The sequence below is a fragment of the Rhinatrema bivittatum genome, chromosome 8 (assembly GCF_901001135.1).
Source record: "Rhinatrema bivittatum chromosome 8, aRhiBiv1.1, whole genome shotgun sequence".
NCBI lineage: Eukaryota > Metazoa > Chordata > Amphibia > Gymnophiona > Rhinatrematidae > Rhinatrema > Rhinatrema bivittatum.
In genome coordinates, this window is record NC_042622.1 from 174758947 (window position 1) to 174779398 (window position 20452).

Genomic DNA, 20452 nt, shown 5'->3' on the forward strand with positions numbered 1-20452 from the left:
TCCTCAGCCTGATGGTGTTAAACCTGGAGGTAGTACCGTGGGCGAGGGCTCACATGCAGCCACTCCAACGCTTGTTGCTGTCACGTTAGAGCCCTCTACCTACCGATGGAAGTATGTTTTCGGCTCCAATGGTGGCTACAGGAAGTTCACCTAAGCAAGGGTGTAAGCCTGTCACCACAAAACTGGCTAGTTCTCATGACAGATACGAGCCTCTGAGGTTGGGGATCTCGCTGTCAGAATCTGACACCCCAGGGGCAATGGACTAAGGAAGAGGCGTACTGGAACATAAACCGCCTGGAAGCCTGAACTGTCAGATTAGTGTGCCTACAATTCAGCCACAGACTCCAGGGCCAGGCGATCTGTGTGATGTCGGACAACGCAGCAATAGTAGTCTACAGCAACTTCCAGGGAGGAACCAAAAGCCGCCAAGTGTCTCTGGAAATGGACCCCCTTATGGAGTGGGCAGAGTTAAATCTACAAGGGATCTCTGCCTCCCACATCATGGGAAAAGACAGTCAGAGCAGAATTTCTCAGTAGGGAGATTCTGGACCCAGGAAAATGGGCATTGTTGTCAGAGCCTTCCAACCCCTGGTAGATCACTGGGGCCTCTCATCCATTGACCTAGCCATATCTCACAATGCGAAGGTCATCCCCCCAATTCTTCAGTCATGGAAGAAATCGGCGCTCCCAAGGGATCGACACCCTTGTCCAGGACTGTCTGCCTCGCCCTGTGGCCTCTGCTGGGTAAGGTCATTCGCGAGATCAAATGCCACAGAGGATTATCTTGATTGGCCCAGACGCTAGTGGTATGCAGAAATGCAGAGGCTTCTGGTGGAGAGCTCCCTACGCCTCCCTCCGCAGAGACCTTCTCCAACAAGCTCCAGTCCTTCACGAGGACCCAACTCTGTTTTGTCTTACGGTCTAGCCCTCAAGAGGGATCGCTTGACAAAGTGTGGATATTCGGCAGCAATTGCTACCTTGCTCTGTGCGCAGTTCTCAACATCCTTGGCGTACATGCAGATCTGGAGAATATTTGAAGTGGGGTGCACCCTTGGACAACCAAGACCCCCATGATTCTGGAACTTACTGGATGGCCTGATCAAAGGGGTGCTCCTCAACTCCTCCTGGAAGATCCAGGTGGTGTCTCTCTCCTGTTTCAGAGGTGAGGTGAATGGAGCCCGCCTGTAACACATTCGGACTTGGCCCGTTTCCAAAAAGGGATTAAAAACCTCCAACCACCCTTAAAGTGGCCAGGACCCCTATGGGACCTCCATCTAGTTTTGGACTTTTTAGCAGGGCCTTCCTTTTGGTCGCTGTGCAGTCTGTCTCTATGCCTGTTAACAATGAAGACTGTATTCTTGGTGGCAACGTGCTTGGCTTGTTGCATCTCTGAGCTACAGGCGCTGTCGTGTCGGGAGCCGTTCCTCCAGTTGACTCCAGGAACATTACAGCTTCGTACAGTTCCTCCTTCTTGTCAAAGGTAGTCTCGGAATTTCACCTGAACCAGTCCATTTCCGTATCTTCCCTAGATAGACGCAAGGACACAGACTACCGCCTCCTATTTCACTTAAACGTCAGTAGGCTTTTAGTACAGTATCTGGAACATTCAGAACCAGTGCACAAGACTGATTGCTTGTTCTTCACGGTGGAAGGAAACAAGGTGAAGCGGCTTCATGAGCTACCATAGCTCGCTGGATCAAGGAAGTGATCGTGGGAGCTTATGTAGAGGCAGGAAAGCCATTACCCTTTCAGGTGAAAGCTCATTCCACTAGGGCCCAGGCAGTATCCTGGGAGGAAGCTAAGCTACTGTGTCCCATCGAATTCTGCCGAGCAACGATGGGGTCCTCCTTGCACACCTTCTCCAGGTTCTATCGTCTGGACATCCAAGCCCGAGAAGATGCAGCCTTTGCAAGGGCGGTGCTTTCTGGACCGCAGGCAGCCTCCCGCCCCATTTGGAGTAGCTTTTGTACATCCCATTGGTCCTGAGTCCATCTGGCTACACGCTAGGAAATGGAGAAATTACTTACCTGATGATTTTGTTTTCCTTAGTGTAGACAGATGGACTCAGCATCCTGCCCATGAATGGTGTCAAGGAATTGCCCGTGAGGTGAATAGCAATTCCAAGAGTTTACGGCTAAGCAGTCTCTCTATCCCTGGATCAGGGCATCTAAAATATTGCTGGGATTTAGCACTTATGTTTGGTTGAGAACACTTATGGTTACCAGTTTTAATCAAGTTAAGTGGTATTCAAGTTTTTCAATACTATGTCCACAATGGCTTTTGAAGAGAATACTGAATGGCTGAGGTTGCTGCAGAGGTGATGTATCTAAGGTGACATCAGCTTTGAAACCTTCTCCATCTGCTAGCAGAGGAGCATAACCCATTGCTCCTGAGTCCATCTATCTACACTAAGGAAAACAAAATTATCAGGTAAGTAATTTCTCTATTACTGGTAGGAAAATCTGATGGAGAAATTACTAATCATACATTCAGTGTTCCTTGACTACATCATAATGTAGTCGAGTGCCAGAGCAACTGCTTAACCTTTAGCCTTTTTCTTAAGACTATGCAACATTTAGATCTAATTTCATTAGGTAAGCTATTCCAGAGCTCTGGACCAGCCACTGCAGAAGTATGTTCATGTATCTCACATAACCAAAGCTTTTTTTACCAAAGGAACATCCAATACATTTTTCCTTGTTCTTAATGTTCGAACTGGGGTATAAATCTTCAGTAGTTCTCTAATTGCAACAGTAACCACAGCATGCATTACTCAAAATTCTTTTTTAACTATTTTAAACTTTATATGCCACAAAATTGATGATAAATGTAATGTCATCAGCATATGGATTGTGTTGTTCTAGATGCACCCACAACAATATAGACTGTTGCATTTTGAGCAATCTGTGGTGCCCATATAGTAGTTTCTTTTATTTACTGATACTGTGCTGAAAAGTGGAATATAATCTCAATAAAACAGTTAGTTATAGTAATTGAAGCCATTTAAAACTAGTAGATTACAGATTGAAAATCCTAAGTTGACAAAAGGTCCTAAGCAACCAACATGCAATTTGTAGTATATTTAAAAAAAACAAACAAAAAAAAAAAAAACGGAAAATGCAGCCAGTAGCTTCTGCCTTATAAGTAGATTTTTTTTTCACTTTTTGTTTGGCCAGCCAGCCCTCCACCCACCCCCCTAGGATTAGCCAGTTTTCAGATTAGGAGATAGGAAGAAAATTGACAGCAGTCAGGCAGCATCTTTCTCTGTTGCCTGGTCTGACTGCTGCTTTGAACCAGGGGGCTGTTTCCTTGTGGTTCAAGGCAGTAGTCTGGCCACAGGCAGCAGAGGAAGAAGATATTGCTTAACTTCTACCATGTCTCTCCTCTTCCTGTTGCCTGATCTGAAGAGCATGGGAGCTGCTGGTGGAGAGAATGTAGTTTATTGCATGCATGCTGACCCGCCCACAGCTTATTTCCCAGATACAACTCGGCCCCCTGTCTTCTGCAGTAATTTTGCAGGAAGGGATGGATTTTGTGGCCCTGCCTGCAAAATAGTGGGAGACCGGGGGGTCCTGTGTATGTTTGCTGATTAAATAGTGAATTTTATCTTTTGGGCTTCCATATGAATTGAGTAGGCCTCTTACTGGGTGGGGCAGTGATATTGTGAGCTTTCATTCACAAGTATATGTCCTCCTGTCTTTCTTTTTTCTCAAATTTTCCTTCTCTTCCCAACCTCTAGTATAATCCTGTCATTGCAGTGACAGTCCTTAGCCAGGGCCATGTGTTGTGTTTTTTGAAACTCTGAACATAGTCATCCTGAGTGTGGCCAGCATTGTTGAGCAATGACTGGAGCAGCTATTGCCCAGGGTCTGTGAATGCTTCCTCCCAGGCTCTGACAGGCCTGAAAAGCAGAGTTCAGTCTCAAGAACTGAATTGAACCTAGCTATCCCTCATGACGGCAGCATGCAGCACTGTCACTGAGCTATGGGATTGACCCCCTTGTTTACATAGTTTCATTGTAGCTCAGGATTAATTTTGAAAGCAGTTTTAGATAATGTTAGGGTTTAAGAGCTCCACTAGTTAAGGTAAATAATATTTTTTCTAATATCTGTGGTCACTTTAGGAGTACACTGTTATATTTTCTTTTCACCCCCACTAAAGGTAAATCCCAGCCGTTTGCCAGTGGTGATTGGAGGATTGCTGGATGTGGATTGTTCCGAAGATGTCATAAAAAGCCTGATCCTTGTTGTGAGGGGTCAGTTCTCTACTGATGAGCTTGTGGCTGAAGTAGAAAAGAGGAATAGGTATGGGTGTGTGTGTGTGTTGCACAAGCTGGTGGTCTTTGAGGGGGATTCATGGGTAACACAGAAGCAGAGCTGATATGAAGAAAAATCTTTCATTCACCTTGGGGCTGGAGTGTGGATAAAGTTATCTTTTTATCTGGATATTGAGCAGCACTTATCTGGCTAAAGCTGCCAGCATAAATATTGTGCAGGTAGATTAGAAAAGCTATTTGGGAAGACATAGTTGGCCTCATAAATTAGCTGGGTAGTATTTAATTAATATTCTAACCAGCTGTATTTAAAATGCCTGCCTTGGCAATGCCTGTTCCTGGCCCTTTCTTGTATCTGCATGAATTTAGCTGGGTAAAGTGGGTGAAAGTAAATTTTGTACAGGCCAGATTTATCTGGCTAAAATCAGGTTTTAGCCAGGTAAATCTTTTGAATATCAACCTCTTTGTGAGCTGGATCATGGAAAGCATCAATACTAGCAAAAAAAAAAAAAAAAAGAAACTTTCATTGCTAGTTAAATTTATGAAGATTTTTATTCTGATTTAATTCCCCAAGGAGAAATTTCAATCTTCTAAAGCTCTTCTTACTTAGTTACTCCCATTGCTATGAATTTGCAGGGCTGATATTTATTGCATCTCTGTTGCACTGATAGAACTGACTATAGTCTGAACAGTTGAAGAGTAGCCTCTGGGAGCTAAATTTATTTAAAAAAATAAATAAATGGGAGACGGCTATAATAGAAGTGTGAAAACCATAATATTAAAACCTAGTCGTACAAAAATTGGAAGATGTAAGAACATAAGTATTCACTTAATATAGAAATTCAACTTGGCAGCTCAAGCGAATAATATGTTGCCAAAAAGAGCTTCAGACGAAATGTATGAAAACACCTTGGATTCCCAATATGATTTATAATAAAAAAGATGGATATCAGCAAGCAGGACGAGACTAGAAAAACTGTCTTCTCAATCATGTACCCAGAGGATGTTTTAACTCAATATTCAAAGTTCCATCTCCAATTACTTTTCTTTTTTTTAAATGATTTTGTCTGCAATTAAAAACTGAAATCTCTAAATCGTATAGTTTTTGGAAGCTAATATTGGAAATTGCTGTGATATGTGAGTGGCGATATCGAAGTATTTTTAAAATATAAAATAATCGCTGCTGTTCTAATGACTCAATTTTTGGGCATCTGCAAATTTGATCACCTCACTCACTCCTTTCTCCAGATCATTATGACTATGCTAAATAGCACAGATTCCAGTACAGAACTGTGGGGCACAGTACGAAGTACCTTTCTCCATTTGAAAAACTGACCATTTAGTCCTACTGTTTCCTGTCTTTTATGTAGTTACCAATTCACAATAGGACCTTCCAATTTCCTGAGGAGTCTCTCATGAGGGACTTTATCAGATGCCTCCTGAAAATCCAAACATACAATGGGGTAAATTTTAAAAAGTACATGCGGGCATCCATGTGTGTGCGGTTTCCAGCATGTGCACATGGACATGCCGATTTTATAACATGTGCGTCTCACCGCACGTGTGTTATAAAATCCGATATGTGCGCACAAGGGGGGGGGGGGATATTTAAGTGTGTGCAATACAATCAGGCCTTCCCTAGTTCCCTAACCCCCTAACTATCCTTCCTCCCTCTTCCCCTCTCCTCCCCAACCTCTATCTTTTTTTTTTTTTTGTTGCTACTTACTTGCCCTCGGGAGCAGTGCGCTGCCAGCCAGTGCGTGCTTCAGTGGGACAGTCCCTAATGGTGCTGTCCCGGCTGGCCCCCACCCTGCCCCTTTTGGCTGCAACTGGTTTTTGCGTACATACAGGGAGAGATGCACGTGGCTAGGCTGCTCTGAAGATGCGCATGCGGCCTGGCCACGTGTGTGCCAGGTTTTAAAAATTCAGTCGTGTATCAAGTGGCTCATCTTTATCCGTATATTTTATTTACACCATCCAAAAGTCTAGTAAATTGGTAAGGCAAGACTTCCCTTTGCAAAAGCCATATTGACTCTCCCCCATTAAACCATGTCTATGTGGTCAGTAATTTTAAGACTAGCTTTTACCGTTTTGCCTGGCACTAACATAGGGTCACAAGTCTATGGTTTCCCAGAACCCTTTTTAAAAATTTGCCTGTACATTGGCCACCCTCTGGTGTTCTGGCAGCGTGGCTGTTTTAAATAGCTTTCAGATCACCAGAAATAGGTCTGCAATTTCATGTTTGAGTTCTTTCAGAACTCTGGAGTATATACTATCCAGTGCCAGTGATTTGTTTAGTCTTTCAATTTGGTTTATTACATCTTCCAGTTTCACAGTAATTTTGTTTAGTCACTCAGTCATCACCATCGAAAAAATAATTTTAGTGTGGGTATTATCCCATCTTCCTTTGTAAAGACAGAGGCAAAGAATCCTGCCATTTCCTTGTCTTCCCCGACCATCCCTTCTACCTCTGTTATCTAGCAGCTCAACTGACACCCCTCACAGACTTTTTACTTTGAATGTACTTGAAAAATGTTACTTGTGCTAATCTATATGGCAAGCTTCTCTTCAAATTCTCTTAGCCAGCTTAATTACTTTTTTTACATCTAACTTGCCAGTGCTTATGCTCTTCTCTGTTTTCCTCATTTGGGTCTGTTTCCAATTTTTGATTGCCTTTCACCTCACTATTAAACCAGGCGGGTAGTCGTTTGATTCTTTTTTTTTTTTAAACATTTTTTGGTTTTTAAACAGGCACCAACAGCTTCAGTTCACCTAAATTATCTGTAACAGGATGAGTTCTAATGCAGAGAAATCACATATAACAAAAACATCTTTTGAATCGCATCCTAGTTATACCTTTTGTCATTCTATCTATACAAACATATGCTACCTATCTATGTATATCAGCTACTTATTTCATTGCCTCGCCAGGTCCAATATGGTCCCTACACTTGATTATAAAGATCAGTCTATCTTATTCTGAAGCGCATTGTCAACATTTTCAGCATGGCTACCCCTGCTTCTTTATTGTCCTAACAATGTCTCCATAGTGAGCATTTTCATTGGTAGGCTATCGTAAATTGAACTGCATGCAACAAATGTCCAACCAGTTTCCCATTATATCTCATGTCCCATCTGTTTGCCCATTTTTCCCAGTTAATACAAAATTACATTTGCTGTTAGCTGTTGTCTATATATCCTGGAAATATAATTTGTAATTTCCAAGCAAAACGTCTGCTTTTCACTACACTCCCACCACATATATAAATGTTCAAATAATTCTGCACCCTCTCCAGCATAACTGACTTGCATTGCAGAATCTAGCAAAAAACATGGGTGTGCAGTACATTCAATCTAAAAACTTAAAAAGCAGCTCTTGATCTTTATTACATATAGAAATACGTCTTGCAGCTTTCCACATGGATTTCTAATCTCTCACATCTAAATAAGAACATAAGAAATTGCCATTGTCAGACCAAGGATCCATCAAGCCTAGCATCCTGTTTCCAACAGAGGCCAAACCAGGCAACAAGAACCTGGCAAGTACCCAATGCTACTGATGCCAGTAATAGCAGAGACCATTCTTCCAGGACAAGCAGGATGGTAGTCCTCACATTTGGGTGACATCACTGGACGGAGCCCTATCATGGAAAACTTTTCTGTCAAAGTTTCTAGAACTTTTGACTGGCACACTGAGCATGCCCAGCATGCCATAATCCCTGTAGCCACAGGGGTCTCCCTTCAGTCTCTCTTTTTTTTTTCCCACACTGCAGTTTGCCTCGCAGTTAGGAGCTCTGTGAGAATTCTCACAATTTTCCTTATGGAAAAAACTTAGATTATTTCATTAAAAAGTTCGCTCATAGGGGTTTTCCATTGCTTGGTGAGTAAACTTCTGTCCCTGGTCGGTTCCTGCCCTACCTTTCGGTGTCGTCAGGCCATCGACCGTTTTTGGGCCTCAACCTCTGCCATCATGGCAACAGGTTTCCGAAAATGTAGCCAGGAATGCCCCCGTACCATGTCTATTACCGACCCACATGATGTCTGTGTGCTGTGCCTCGGCTCATCAAACGTTTCTCACTGCCCAAGTTGTGCCCAGATGACCCCGAAGGGTAGGCAGGCTCACCTCGACAAGATGGAGACCCTGTTTAAAATCAAGCTGACTCCATCGACATCCACCCAATCAAAAAACCAAGGCGATCCCCACTGATATCGGTGCTGGGTACTGAGCCCCCACAAGTCCCTGTGGAGGTGCCAGTAGTGCCTAATCTGCCTCCCCCTGTAGCTGTGATATCTACACCAGCTTTCAGGGAGGAACTGGACGGTTTCATCCGCCAGGCAGTGCTTGATGCTCTCCGAGACATACAGCCATCGATGCCGGCCCCCATACCGACACCGGAGCCATCGATATTTACAACATTGCTAACCAGACTGGATGCATTCATTGGTGCCCTTCCGACACAGCCCGGGCCACCGATGCCAAACCAACCCGCAAAGTCTCTGAAAGTCCTGATTCCCATTCCGGGATCCTCAGAGGACGAAGGCACGGACTCCAGTCACCTTTCACCACAGATTCCACTGATGCCGGAACTGATGCCTGGTCTATCAGGGCTCTTGGGACAGAGGGGCCCATGTATCCCTTCGGTGCAGCAGAAACCCACACTGGTGCCACCGCATCTCCCATCGAGGCAATCGAAGAATCCATCTGTGCCAACACATCCAACAGTACCAATCTTCTTCCCTCCGGATCTCGACTAGAGACCTTTTCTGACACATGGGAAGATGTTGACACCAACACATCCACAGAGGACATCCAGAGCCATCTCCTCCGGAAGAAAGGAGAAAATCTCCCCCAGAAGATCTCTCCTTCGCTAATTTTGTAAGGGAGATGTCATACAATCCCCCTTTGACCTGATTTCAGAGGAGGACACATGCCACAAAACATTGGAAGTTCTCAAATTTGTTGATGCTCCGAAAGAAGTTATAGCTATCCCTGTCCTCAAAGTGCTAGTGGATCTCCAGCATCATCTTTGGGAGCATCCTTGAACTGTTCAGCCAGTGAATAAGAGGACAGATGCAACTTATCTGGTGCAACATATTCCTGGATTCCAAAAGCCACAACTACCCCATCAATCCGTGGTGGTTGAGTCTGCACAGAAGAAGTACAGAAGACTGTGACCTCACTCTTCAATACCTCCTGGCAAAGACCAAAAATTCCTTGATATTTTGGGTCTCAAGATGTTTCAAGGGTCTATGCTAGTGTCACACATAGCTGCATACCAACTTTACATGACACAGTATCAAAGGAATCTCTGGAAGCCGGTTTAGGGAATAGCAGACTCTCCCCCCCCAACAGCAGCAGGATAGTCTCAACGCCATACTACAGAAAGGCCTTGAGGCTGAGAAACATGAGGTTCGTGCTGCTTACGACTCCTTTGAAACAGTTTCTCGCTTGTCAGCAACAGGAATCAGTGCCAGGAGGTGGGCCTGACTGAAAGCATCTGACTTGAGACCTGAAGTCCAAGACAAACTTGCTGATTTGCCATGTACCGGTGAAAACCTATTCGGAGACAAGATACAAGACGCAGAGGTTCAACTAAAAGACCACAGTGAGACCCTGCGGCAACTATCTACAGTTACTACCGAGGCCCCTTCCTCTGCAAGGAGATCCACCAGAAGGGACCCTAGAAAATCATTTTATCGCCCACGCAGATACTACCCATCTATATCTCGCGTGAGGCCAACCAGGCTGTCTGAGAGCACATCCTCAACATCCAGGCCTCAGCCATCACTGCAAACAGGCCAAGCCTCTGGATTTTGAGATCTATCCAGAGAACAGCAGCTGCTCCACAAATCCAGATCCAGATTTGCCAGTAGGAGGTCGAATTCACCACTTCATAACCAACTGGCTCAACAGTATTACAGAAAAATGGGTTACATCCATCGTAACCCAGGGATACCATCTAAATTTACTCATGGTACCCCCAGACTCACCACCCAATCCTCTGTGGATGCAAAAAGATCACACAAGTCTTCTAGAGTCAGATCTGTCCACCCTTCTTGGGCACCAGGGCTGTAGAACCTGTTCCTTGGGCACAGCAGGGCAGAGGGTTCTACTCCCGCTATTTTCTCATTCCAAAGAAACCAGGGGGCCTCCGCCCCATCTTAGACCTCCGCAATCTCAACAAATTTCTACAAAAAGAAAAATTCAGGATGGTGTCCTTGGGCACCATGCTTCCCCTTTCTGCAAAAAGGAGATTAGCTCTGTTCTCTAATCTTCAAGACGCTTACGCTCACATTCCAGTATTCCCACATCACCGCAAGTACCTGCGTTTACTAGTAGGACATCAACACTTTCAGTACCGGGTCCTGCCTTTCGGACTTGCCTTGGCACCCCGTGTATTTACAAAGTGTCTAGCAGTGGCTGCCGCATCTACACAAAAAAAGCATACACGTCTTTCCTTACCTGGACGACTGGCTCATCAAGAGCTAATCCAAGCAAGGAGCTCTCGATGCTCTCAAGTTCACTGTCAATCTGTTACACTTGTTGGGATTTCTCAGCAACTACCAAAAATCCCACCTGACTCCATCTCACCTCCTGACTTTCATTGGAGCAGATTTGGACACCACAGTGGAAAAGGCCCTTCCTACCCAATGGGCGCGCAGAGACGCTCTCCAAGCTAGCTTCGTCTCTGCGCACAAAACACACAGCTTCAGCTCATCAATTCCTAATGTTGCTGGGCCACATGGCTTCCACGGTCCATGTCACTTTTATGGCCAGATTGGCCATGAGAATAACTCAATGGACTTTGAAATCTCAATGGCTCCAAGCCACTCAACCTCTGTCAACCCATATTTATGTAACCCGCCAGCTACGTCAATCACTTCTCTGGTGGGCAAACAGTCAATTTGATAACAGGTCTACACTTCCAACAACCAGTTACACAGGTGACCTTAACCACGGATGCCTCCAACTTGGGTTAGGGAGCTCACTTGAACAATCTTCAAACTCAAGGTACTTGGACGAAACTCGAAGCAACATTTGAGATCAACTTCCTAGAGTTTCGAGCTATAAATTATGCCATATAAATGTTAGACTGCCTTTCACACAAGACTGTTCTCATACAAACAGACAACACAGTTGCAATGTGGTACTTGAACAAGCAGGGCGGCACAGGCTCTTCTCTTCCAAGAAGCTGCGCAGATCTGGGCCTGGGCCCTTATAAACTCCATGTATCTCCGGGGGCCACTTATCTGGCAGGCATACAGAACGTAGTAGATCGCCTCAGCCGACAGTTCCATCCCCACTAGTGGTCTCTGGATCCTGTGGTAATGACCAGAATCTTCCAACGCTGGGGTCAACCAACAATAGACCTCTTTGCAGCCGAACTGAATCACAAAATGGACAGATTCTGCTCTTGCACAGGCAACAAAACAAGCTAACCATGGTCGCCTTTGCTTGCCCCTGGAACACAGGCCTTCTATACATGTATCCCCCGATACCGCTGATAGCCAAAACTCTAGTGAAGCCACAAGACAAAGGGTCAATGATACTCATAGCCCCGTATTGGCCTTGACAAGTATGGTTTCCCATACTTCTCGACCTCTCGATCAGAGAACCCATTCGCCTGGGTTCAGCACCCACTCTCATAACTCAGAACCAAGCCATGTTACGCCATCCAAACCTTCAGACCCTATCCCTCACAGCCTTGATGTTGAAAGCTTGATCCTGCAACCGCTCAATCTTTCAACTGATGTCTCTCAAGTGCTTGTAGCCTCACGAAAGCCTTCCACAAGGAAATCTTATTCTTCTAAGTGGAATAGGTTTACCGTATGGTGCATACAAAAAGATATCGACCCCCTTTTCCTGCCCCACTTCGTCTCTATTAGAATATCTCTAGCACCTTTCAGACTCTGGTCTCCAGACTTCCTCGGTGAGGGTACTCCTGAGTGCCATCTCAGCATACCACAAGGGAGTAGGGGCTGCCCCGGTTACAGCGCAACCCCTTGTGAGTCGGTTTATGAGGGGCCTACTGCAACTTAAGCCCCCTCTACGGCCACCAGTCACCGAATGGGACCTAAACATAGTACTTGCAAGACTCATGCGCTCCCCGTTTAAGCCTTTGCACTCCTGCGGTGTTAAATTTCTCACAGGACAAGCAGGATGGTTGTCCTCACAAATGGGTGACATAGAGGATGGAGCCCACCACGGAAAACTTCTGTCAAAGTTTAAACAGAACTTTGACTGGCCCCTACTGGGCATGCCCAGCAAGGCACTGACCCTGCAGCCAGCAGGGGTCTCCCTCCAGTCTTCTTTTTTCCGCGCAGCAACTGCCACGCGGTGAAAGGAGCTCTCTTACCACGTTCCTGACAGGAATTCGGTTTTTTCTTTCCGAAGAAAATTTGCCCCTCAGGGGTCTCCCTTCGACAAATTTTTGTCACCTTCGCGGAATCCGGTAAGTTTTTTGCCGATTTTCATCGACTGCCGTCGATTTTGGCCCTTGAGGCCTGTTGGCACTTACCGTTCCCGCGGCTAAATTTGGCCCTAGGCCATGGCGACGGGGTTCCGTCGTTGTCCGGATTGCACCCGGACTAGGTCCATCACAGACCCCCATAGGGTCTGTGTTCTGTGTTTGGGAAGTGAGCATGATGTCCTGACTTGCACTAAATGTGCCCTAATGACACCTAAGGGTCGTAAAGCCAGGATGGAGAAGATGGGGCTCCTCTTCCATGCACTCACCCCAACACCATCGATAGCATCAACGTCATCGGAACCGGCACCGTCGAAGTTGCACCACCACCGTCAACCCTCCGGTGACCGTCCACCACCGATGACTTCTCGGCCGTCGACTCCTGTCCCCTCCCCGGATGGGCGAGGAGATCGGAAGGACAAGCATCGCCATCGGCGGCACAAGTCTCGGCCCGTTGAGGATCCACAGCCATCGACCTCTGAACAGGCCGAGCCACCGACAAAAAAGCCTCGGTCAGACCTGGCACCGTCCACGTCTCGTTCGCAGGCATCGAGGAAACCCTCACCCTCTCGGGGTGTGGGAGCCGTGATCCCACCGGTTACGGTGGTCCCTCCGGCTCTGCCTCAGCCTCCCTCTCCCGTCGAGCCAGGTATCGTTACCCCTGGTCTCCGGGCAGAACTGGACCGGCTGGTCCAGGAGGCCATCGAGAAAGCGATGCAAAGGTTCCAGCCTCCACCGGCACCGTCTCCGGCACCGATTCTGGCACCGCCTCAGGCACCGACCTCGGCACCGACTCCGCCACCGAGGAGGTAACCGACCACCGAGCCTCTAGTGGAAGCGCTGGCACCGCTACTGAATCGTATGGAGGCACTCATGCGGGCCCTTCCATCGGTGATTCCAGTAGCACCGACTACACCATCGTCTCCGGCAGGATTCTCATCGGCAGGAGAAACACCGTTTCGGATTCCCCCGTCCGGAGTAGTCCCATCGGTGCCTTCGCATACCTCTCCACCGATTTATCCCTCGGCTCCATCGATTCCAAGACCGGCACCGATTCCATCGGCAGCCCCGAAGCCCTCGATGTCGTTTACAGTTCCGCTTGCAGCACCGATTCCATCCACATTTCCATCGATGCCTTTGGATCCTCAACCAGGTCCTTCAGGTTTGCAAGCCCCACATGATCCTTATGATACCTGGGGTGATGATACATCTTCTGATACAGATTTGCCATCCCCACCATCTCCTACAGAGAGTAGAAAACGATCTCCTCCTGAAGATCTCTCCTTTATTAATTTTGTAAAGGAGATGTCAGAAATTGTACCTTTTCAGTTGCAATCTGAAACCGATGACAGGCACCAAATGATGGAACTGCTCCAATTTCTGGATGCCCTAAAAATCATCGCTTCCATCCCCATTCACCAGGTATTTCTGGATCTTTTAAAGAAAAACTGGGAATCTCCTTCATCTGTGTCACCAGTTAATAAGAAAGCTGACTCCACATACCTTGTTCAGTCAGCACCAGGATTTCAGAAGCCTCAACTGGATCATCGCTCTGTTGTAGTTGAGTCTGCACAAAAGAAGGCCAAGCGCCTAAAACCACACTCTTCCACTCCCCCTATCAAGGACAACAAATTCCTAGATAGTGTGGGACGGAAAGTGTATCATGGGGCCATGTTGATATCTCGCATAGCTTCATACCAACTTTACATGACTCAATACAACAGAGCCATCCTTAAACAGATGCAGGACTACGCTGACACGTTACCGGACCAATACCAGCCACAGCTTCAAGCCCTTCTTCACAAAGGATTTGAGGCTGGGAAGCACGAGATCAGAACGGCCTACGATATCTTCGATGCTTCCACAAAAGTCTCAGCTACTGCCATCTCAGCCAGACGTTGGGCTTGGTTAAAGTCATCTAACCTTCGCCCAGAGGTCCAGGATCGTCTAGCCGATTTACCCTGCTTAGGGGACAATCTGTTTGGAGAACAGATTCAACAAATTGTGGCAGAATTGAAGGATCACCACGAGACGTTGAAGCAACTTTCGTCTGTTCCATCTGAGGTATCCTCCAAACCACCACCTAAGAAGGACTCTAAAAAGTCTTTCTTTCGGCCACGTCGTTATTATCCTCCGTCGGCTAGGCCTCGTCCGGCTCGATCCTCCACTAGACCTCAGCCACGCCAACCTCGAAAACAAAGACCTGCTGTGGCCCCACCTCCTGGGCCTGCGGCAGGCCTTTGACTTCCCGGTACGGAGCACATGCCACATCCCACTTCCCGACATCCCTGTGGGGGGTCGTCTGTGCCACTTTTTACAGCATTGGATACAGATTACCTCAGATCAGTGGGTGCTGGCAATTATCACACAGGGTTACCACCTCAACTTCATAACTCTTCCGGCAGACTCCCCGCCTCTTCAAGCATGGAGTCTATCCAGCCACTTGACTCAATTACAACAGGAAGTATCCCTTCTTTTGCAATCAAATGCTATAGAACCCGTCCCTCCCTCTCAACGAGGCAAGGGATTCTACTCCAGGTACTTCCTAATTCCAAAGAAGTCAGGGGGACTACGTCCCATTTTGGACCTTCGGGCCCTCAACAAGTACCTTCAAAAAGAAAAGTTCAAGATGGTAACCCTGGGTGCGCTACTCCCTCTGCTGCAAAGGGGAGATTGGCTGTGCTCCCTCGACCTAAAGGATGCTTATACCCATATTGCGATAACACAATCCCATCCCAAGTATCTGCGGTTTCTGGTAGGCCGTGACCATTATCAATACCGAGTACTACCTTTCGGTCTGGCATCTGCTCCACGAGTCTTCACCAAATGCCTCGTAGTGGTAGCAGCATTCCTCAGGAAGGAAGGTGTCCACGTCTACCCCTATCTGGACGATTGGCTAATCAGGGCCTCCACCCCTCAGATTGCCCACTCCTCCCTAAAATTGACAATCAACACACTCCTTTCCTTAGGGTTTCTTGTCAATTACGAGAAATCTTGCTTAGTCCCATCTCAAACCTTATCTTTCATTGGGGCAGACTTGGACACCTTACAGGCAAAGGCCTACCTTCCGCTGCAGCGGGTCCAAACTCTCATGTCCCTAGCTCGCCAGCTCCAGTCTCAAGACACGGCCACGGCTCGCCAATTCCTCATTCTCCTAGGACACATGGCATCTTCAGTTCAAGTCACTCCCATGACCCGACTAGCCATGAGAGTAACACAATGGACTCTGCGACACCAATCGATTCAAGCTTCTCAGCGCCTGTCCTCCATAGTCGCAGTTACACAAGCGCTTCGCCTGTCTTTAACCTGGTGGACGACTCAAATCAATCTCCTTCAGGGCTTACCTTTTCTCCTACCAGATCCACAAGTAATCTTGACCACCGACGCTTCCCACATCGGTTGGGGGGCTCATGTGGATGATTTCCAAACCCAAGGGTTATGGTCACCAGAGGAAGCCGAACACCAGATAAATTTTTTGGAACTTCGAGCAATCCGTTACGCGCTCAGAACGTTCAAAGATCGTCTTTCGAATCAGATAATCTTAATCCAGACAGACAACCAAGTGGCCATGTGGTACATAAACAAGCAGGGAGGCACAGGCTCTTTCCTTCTGTGTCAGGAAGCTGCGCAGATTTGGGCAGAAGCCCTCTCCCACTCCATGTACCTCAGGGCCACTTACCTGCCGGGAGTAGACAATGTATTGGCAGATCAGCTGAGCCGGGTCTTCCAACCACACGAGTGGTCACTCGATCCTCTGGTAGCGACCTCTCTATTTCACAAGTGGGGTTCTCCCCACATAGATCTCTTTGCGTCCCCTCAGAACCACAAAGTAGACAATTACTGCTCTCTCATTTGGAGCCAGCACTCTCGGCCGAGGGATGCCTTCTCCCTCAAGTGGTCATCAGGTCTGCTCTATGCATTCCCTCCACTTCCTCTTCTGTCAAGGACTCTCGTGAAGCTTCGCCAGGACGGAGGAACTATGATCCTGATAGCACCCCACTGGCCACGCCAGGTGTGGTTTCCCATTCTTCAGGATTTTATTTATTTATTTATTTATTTAACACTTTTTTTTTATACCGGCATTCGTAGGACACATCATGTCGGTTTACAAGTAACTGAGAAGGGAAATTACAATGAACAAGGGAGGGGCTAACTGGGTAATATGCAAAATACAAAGGAAGAGAGTCAACAGCAGAATTACAACTTTTTGCATTCAAGTTAGGGTTAAATATGCAAAAGAACTTATAAACAAATTAAGCGAGGCATGTACACTTGAGAAATTAGCATATGAGGGCTTATTTACAGTAAGGAGGCAAGTGCACATATGTATAGTTAAAAGCTAGTGGGGGGGGAGAAAGGAGGGAGGGAGCAGGGGGAGAGGGGCGGGTGGGGTAGAGTGAAGAGGGGTACAGTAAGGCACGGGGGTACTTTGAGGGAGGGGTTGCTAGGGGGTGAGAGGGAGGGGTAAAGGGGGGCTAGGAGTGCAAGGGAAGGAAACAGGGAGGGGTGGTATGAAGGCTGAGTGTGAGCTGAGGTGGTTCGTAGGACAAAATTAGGATTGAGAGGAGTTGGGGTATGCCTGTCTAAAGAGCCATGTTTTGATTCCTTTTTTGAAGTGGCTCAGGGATGGTTCTAGGCGGAGGTGGACGGGGAGGGAGTTCCAAAGTGTGGGGCCCGCAATAGAGAAGGCTCTATCTCTGGTAGTGGTAAGGTGCCCAATTTTAAGTGAGGGGATTTGGAGAGTGCCAGCAAGGGAGTTTCTCGTGGGGCGATTAGCTTGGCGGAATTGTGGCATATTTTCAAGCCAGGGTGAGTTGTTATTGTATAGAGTGTTATGGAGGATGGTGAGTGTTTTGTACTGGGAACGGAAGGCGATGGGGAGCCAATGGAGGTCCTGGAGAATGGGAGTGATATGGTCTGTTTTTCTGGTGTTTGTGAGGATTCTTGCCATGGTGTTTTGGAGGATTTGGAGGGGTTGAATGGTAGATGCTGGTAGGCCTAAGAGGAGGGAGTTGCAGTAGTCGAGTTTGGTTAGTATAGTGGTTTGCATCACAGTACGGAAGTCGTGGGCGTGGAGGAGGGGCTTCAGTTTTTTGAGGATTTGGAGTTTATAGAAGCCCCCTCTTAGTAGTGATTTAATGTGGGATTTGTAGCTTAGTTGATTGTCTAGGGAGACTCCTAGATCTCTGACACTGGGGGGTAGTGTGTGAGCTAGTGAGGCGTTTTGAATCATTTGATGGATTGAGTCGATTGGTTGATTTGCTAGGATAAGGATTTCAGTTTTAGAGGCGTTGAGTGCTAGGTGTAGATTGGAGAGGAGGGAATTGATGGATGTCAGACAAGATTCCCAGTATTGAAGGGTTTCATTGATGGATTTCTGGATGGGAATGAGTATTTGAACGTCGTCTGCATATAAGAAGAATTTTAGTCCAAGTTTAGAGAGGAGGTGGCATAGTGGGAGTAAGTATATATTGAAAAGGGTGGACGATAGAGAGGAGCCTTGGGGTACGCCTTGTGTAAGGGGAATGTGAGCGGATTCAATATTATCAAGCTTGACTAAGTACTTTCGGTGGTCGAGGTATGAGGAGAACCAGGCTAGGGCTGTGTTTGAGATTCCTATCTCTGCTAAGCGTGATATTAGGATTTGATGGTTCACTGTATCAAAGGCGGCTGAAATATCGAGAAGGGCAAGTATGTATGATTGGCTGTGGTCCATGCCTTTGAGGATGGTATCCGTTATAGCAAGTAGGAGTTTTTCAGTACTTCGATCTTTACGAAATCCATATTGTGCAGGATGAAGAATATTGTTTTCTTCTAAGAAATCGGTGAGTTGTGTGTTAACCACTTTCTCCATGATTTTAGATAAGAAAGGCAGATTGGATATGGGTCTGTAGTTTGCAGGGTCATTGTGGTCGAGGGTGGGTTTTTTTAGTAGAGGCTTCACGATGGCAAGTTTAAGTGGGTCGGGGACTTTCCCAGAGGTGATGGAGCAGTTGATGATTTGTGCTATTGGTTTCGCAATGGCGGAGGGAATAGTGAGGAGGATTTTTGATGGGATGATGTCTGCGATATGAGTGGCTGGTCGCATCTTTTTTAGTATGGATTCAACTTCCTTCACGGAGGTGGTGTCAAGGGAGTCTAGATTAATTTTGTTGTCGATGGGTAGTAGGTCGGTGGGGGCGGGGTTGGAGGGGAGTCTGGTAAGAATTTTGGATATTTTACTTTTAAAGTAATCGGCTAGTTTTTCACATTTCTCTATACTGTTTACCTCTTGGGAGGATGGAGTAGGGGACTTTGTGAGTTCTGCAACGAAGGAGAATAAGGCATTTGGATTGAATTTATAGTTATGGATTTTTGCTGCGTAGAAATCACGTTTGGTGTGGAGGGTTGCTTGTCGGTATGTATGCAGTGTATGTTTGTAGGCCATTTTGTGTGCGGGTGTCGGTTGTTTGCGCCAGGTACGTTCCTTTGTAGGTAGGTCTTGTTTCAGTTTTCTTAGTTCAATAGTGTACCATGGCTTTTTCTCGGTACGTGTAGGTGTTATAATTTTGTGGATGGTGGGGCAAAAGTCATTGGCTATATTGGAAATAGATTTATCCCATGATAGTAGAGCGGTGTCTGGGTTTGTTAGGTCGAGGTTTTCGTTTACTTTGCTGAAGGCTAGGGAGAGTTCCTCCGAAGGGCATGTTTTACGGAAGGAGATGGTTTTTTTGTGTGAACTTGTACTCGGTGTGTCGGTATTGAAGATGAGGTGGGCATTGATGAGAAAATGGTCGGACCAGGGGATGGGGGTGGTGACGGGTGCTTGAGGTACTGTGATGCTTGTGTTAACAAAAAGAAGGTCGAGTGTGTGACCAGCTTTGTGTGGGTTCGGATATTAGCTGACTGAAGCCCAGGGCTTTGAGGGTGACAAGTAGTGTTTCACAGGCAGGTGTGTTGGGGTGGGTGTCTACATGAAGATTGAAATCTCCGAGTATCACTGCGGGTGTGTTCGGCTTAATGTTGTCGGTGATGTATTCAATGAGGGGGGATGGGTCCTGTTCAAGTATACCGGGAGGGGCATATACGAGGCAGACTTGTAGGGATTTGGATTTAAAAAGACCAATTTCAAGTCTTGGTGGGGGGGAGCAGGCACATCCCTCTGGGAACGGATCCGCATCTGCTCACTCAGAACGACGGATGCCTCCTCCATCCCAACCTCCAAGCCTTGTCCCTGACGGCATGGATGTTGAAAGGTTAGTCCTTCAGCCTTTTAACCTTTCGGATTCGGTTTCTCGTGTCCTGATAGCTTCACGAAAGCCCTCCACCAGAAGATCCTATTCATATAAATGGAAAAGGTACACATCTTGGTGCACTTCCCAGTCCCTTGATCCCCTTTCCTGTCCAATCTCTAAGTTCTTGGACTATTTATGGCATCTATCGGAATCGGGTCTTAAAACCTCTTCCATTAGGATGCATGTCAGTGCAGTAGCCGCTTTCCATAAAGGCATACAGGGTGTCCCTATTTCAGTACAACCCCTGGTAACATGCTTTCTTAAAGGCTTGCTCCATCTGAAGCCACCCTTACGTCCTCCGGCCCCATCTTGGGACCTTAATCTGGTTCTTGGTCGGCTAATGAAACCACCTTTCGAACCTCTACACTCCTGTGAATTAAAGTATCTCACATGGAAGGTATTATTCCTTTTAGCTGTCACTTCAGCTCGCAGGGTTA

The 20452-nt window shown here is 46.8% G+C and overlaps 1 protein-coding gene across 2 annotated transcripts in view; it reads left to right on the forward strand.

Annotated features, from left to right (window-relative positions):
* The window catches only part of CLTC (clathrin heavy chain), a 281360-nt gene that overhangs the window by 194672 nt on the left and 66236 nt on the right, over positions 1 to 20452 (forward strand). For both annotated transcript variants that reach the window (XM_029611533.1, XM_029611534.1), the window contains exon 16: positions 4162 to 4304. In XM_029611533.1, coding sequence (XP_029467393.1) covers positions 4162 to 4304 — 143 coding nt within the window. The remainder of the gene's footprint in view (positions 1 to 4161; positions 4305 to 20452) is intronic.